The following is a 2,275-nucleotide window of genomic DNA, read 5'->3' as shown; positions in this document are numbered from 1 at the left end:
CCCAGTGCACAGGGTTGGGCGCTGTCCTGTTGGAACTGTGCAGCAACTCTGGGTCCCGGACATCCAGCTCAGAACACATCTGGGGAGAGAGCAGGGGTGGGGTGACAGGAGAGAGGATCAGCCGCAAGCTGTGGAGGGCAGAGCTAAGCATGCAGCCCTGGGCTAGCCCTGTGGCCTCTCCCTGAGCCCTGATGCATGGTGCGGGAGGATGGGGTGTGGTCCCTCCTAGACCTCCCTCCTGGGGCACCCTGGCCCTATCCCCCCTCTCCAGGGTTAGCCGGCCTCACCTCTGGCTAGTCCGGAGGCTGGGGGCAGGCTGAGGCAGCAAGAGGAAGGGAGGAGGAGTAGGCTCCGGTTCTGAATCTGGACGGGCCGAGAGGCTCCCGCCCCACCCAGCTAGCCTCCCCGGAAGACCTTATGGCCCTACGGGCCACAGCATCTTCCTCGCCACAAAGAGGCCTTCTGGGGAAAAGGAAGAAGGGAGTCCCAGCCAGGCAGGAGGCAGTGAAAGCAAGCGATGTAGCTCGCGGGGAATTGCAGAGAGAAGAGTGCAAGGGAGGAGAAGCAGCACCAGGAGGGAAGCAACAGAGACGTCAGAGCTCAACACTGCGCGCGGAAACCGGGGTAGGGGTGTCTGCAGCAGACCAGGAGAGCTGTGGCTGCCCACTCTGGCTCAGAGAACCTCAGGCCAAGTCCTCCTTCCTTGACATCATTCAGCAACACAGGTGGCAGAAGGCCTGGGCATGAAGGCCCGACCCAAGCCACTAATGCCCCTTAGAAACTCCCCGTCTAATAAGAATTAAGTTCATCCTGGCTCCTCAGGCCCTCCCGCTGCCCTGAGGTCCCCCCACCCTGGACTTCACCAGGGACCTTTCAGCCGTGGGCTGAGCACAGCAAATCCACGCTGGAGGGAGGGGTGGACCTGGGAGGGGGCACCGAGGTGGAGAGGGTCTCCTGCAACTCAGGCCATGCCCTTCTCTGACCAGGACTCCCAGTGCCCCTGAATTGGGTGGGCTGGGCCTAGTGATCAGAGGATGAGGCAGCGTGTGGCCTTCTCCTCCGGAGAGGGGCTGGGCTTGGCTGTGTCACCCCTTGCACCCTCATGGGGCTCCCGCACGCCTGGATCGTGGTTCTGGGCCTTGGGCTGCCCCTGCCGTCGCCGCTGTGCCCCCCGCCCACCTGCTGGTTTCTTCCCAGCTGCCTCCATCTCTGACAGGCTGTAGGCCATGGCAAGCTGCAGGTCCTCGTCCTCTTCAGAGAGGCTGCCGTCAAGGGGTCGTGACACAGGGGTCTGCCGGACCTGCGTGGCCCCTGACCTGGAGGTGACAGACTGCTGCTGCTCACGACGGCTCAGCTCCAAGCCCAGGGCCAGGTCGTCTGGGATACCTGCAGGAGTCACAGCCACCATGAGGCCCTTTGATCCAGGCCGCGGGAAGCCTGCCAGGTGGCCTCATGCACTCTGGCCACTCTCAGCCCCTCCTCTGGAAGTGGGGGTGCATGCATTTTGAAACCTAGCATGGTTATGAGCATGGCCAGTTATTCAGCTTCAGCAGGTACAAGCTGTCTCTTTGGGCAAATTATTCAATCTCACTAAGCCTCCCTTTCCTCATCCATAAAATGGGAATGACAAGAGTGCCTACACTGTCAAATGGTTCCAGTGATTAAATAAGACAGCTTGTGAAGTGCCCTTATTAGCACACAGAGCTCCCAGAGTCAGCGGGCACCAAAAGGTGACCATCCTGTACCGCATGGCATTGTGGGAAGAAGAGGTCAGCCCCAGGAACCCTGCATCCTGTAGTTTCATTCCTGGCTTCACCCTTCACTAAGTAGGTCAAAGCCTCGGGCGTGGGGCTGCCCAGGAGTTAGGACCGTTTAGCTATGCTCAGGCTCCATCTCTGCAAATGAAAAGTAGGGCGAGTGCAAACTGCCCTGCTTTCCCCTGGTTCCTGTAAGAATATTGGGGATATGGTGGTGTGTGTACAAGGGCTTTGAAACTAGTCATGTGCTCTGCAAACTCCAGACATCCCAACTCATGACAATGGTGACTAGCGGGCACTCTGAGAGCCCACGATTCTGTGTCCCGGCCCCCCTACCCCTTCCCTGGATCACCATCTCCGATCGTGCCAGTCTGGCCTCCCTGGCCTAGGGGAGTACAGAGAGGAGTAGGTTGGGGAGGGGGCTCTGGGGCCTCGGGCTTCCTGCCAGGGATCAGTGGCTGGGCCCTTCCTCACCATTGATTGTGACGGACTTCAGCTGCCCATCCTCCTCCACTTCT

At 60.0% G+C, this 2,275-nt stretch overlaps 1 protein-coding gene across 1 annotated transcript in view; it reads right to left on the bottom strand.

Moving 5' to 3' along the window:
- DNAJB2 (DnaJ (Hsp40) homolog, subfamily B, member 2) overlaps positions 1 to 2,275 on the bottom strand; it is a 10,906-nt gene continuing 8,631 nt past the window's right edge. Inside the window, exons 8-9 of the mRNA XM_010861296.1 lie at positions 2,232 to 2,275; positions 1 to 1,386 (exon numbers count right to left, since the gene is read on the bottom strand). Of these exons, the coding sequence (XP_010859598.1) occupies positions 1,028 to 1,386; positions 2,232 to 2,275 (403 nt within the window). The 3' untranslated portion in view covers positions 1 to 1,027. The remainder of the gene's footprint in view (positions 1,387 to 2,231) is intronic.

Source organism: Bison bison, unplaced genomic scaffold (assembly GCF_000754665.1).
Source record: "Bison bison bison isolate TAMUID 2011002044 unplaced genomic scaffold, Bison_UMD1.0 scf7180017864471, whole genome shotgun sequence".
NCBI lineage: Eukaryota > Metazoa > Chordata > Mammalia > Artiodactyla > Bovidae > Bison > Bison bison.
The sequence above is the reverse complement of the archived record's forward strand: the minus strand, read 5'-3'. Positions and strand labels throughout refer to the sequence as shown.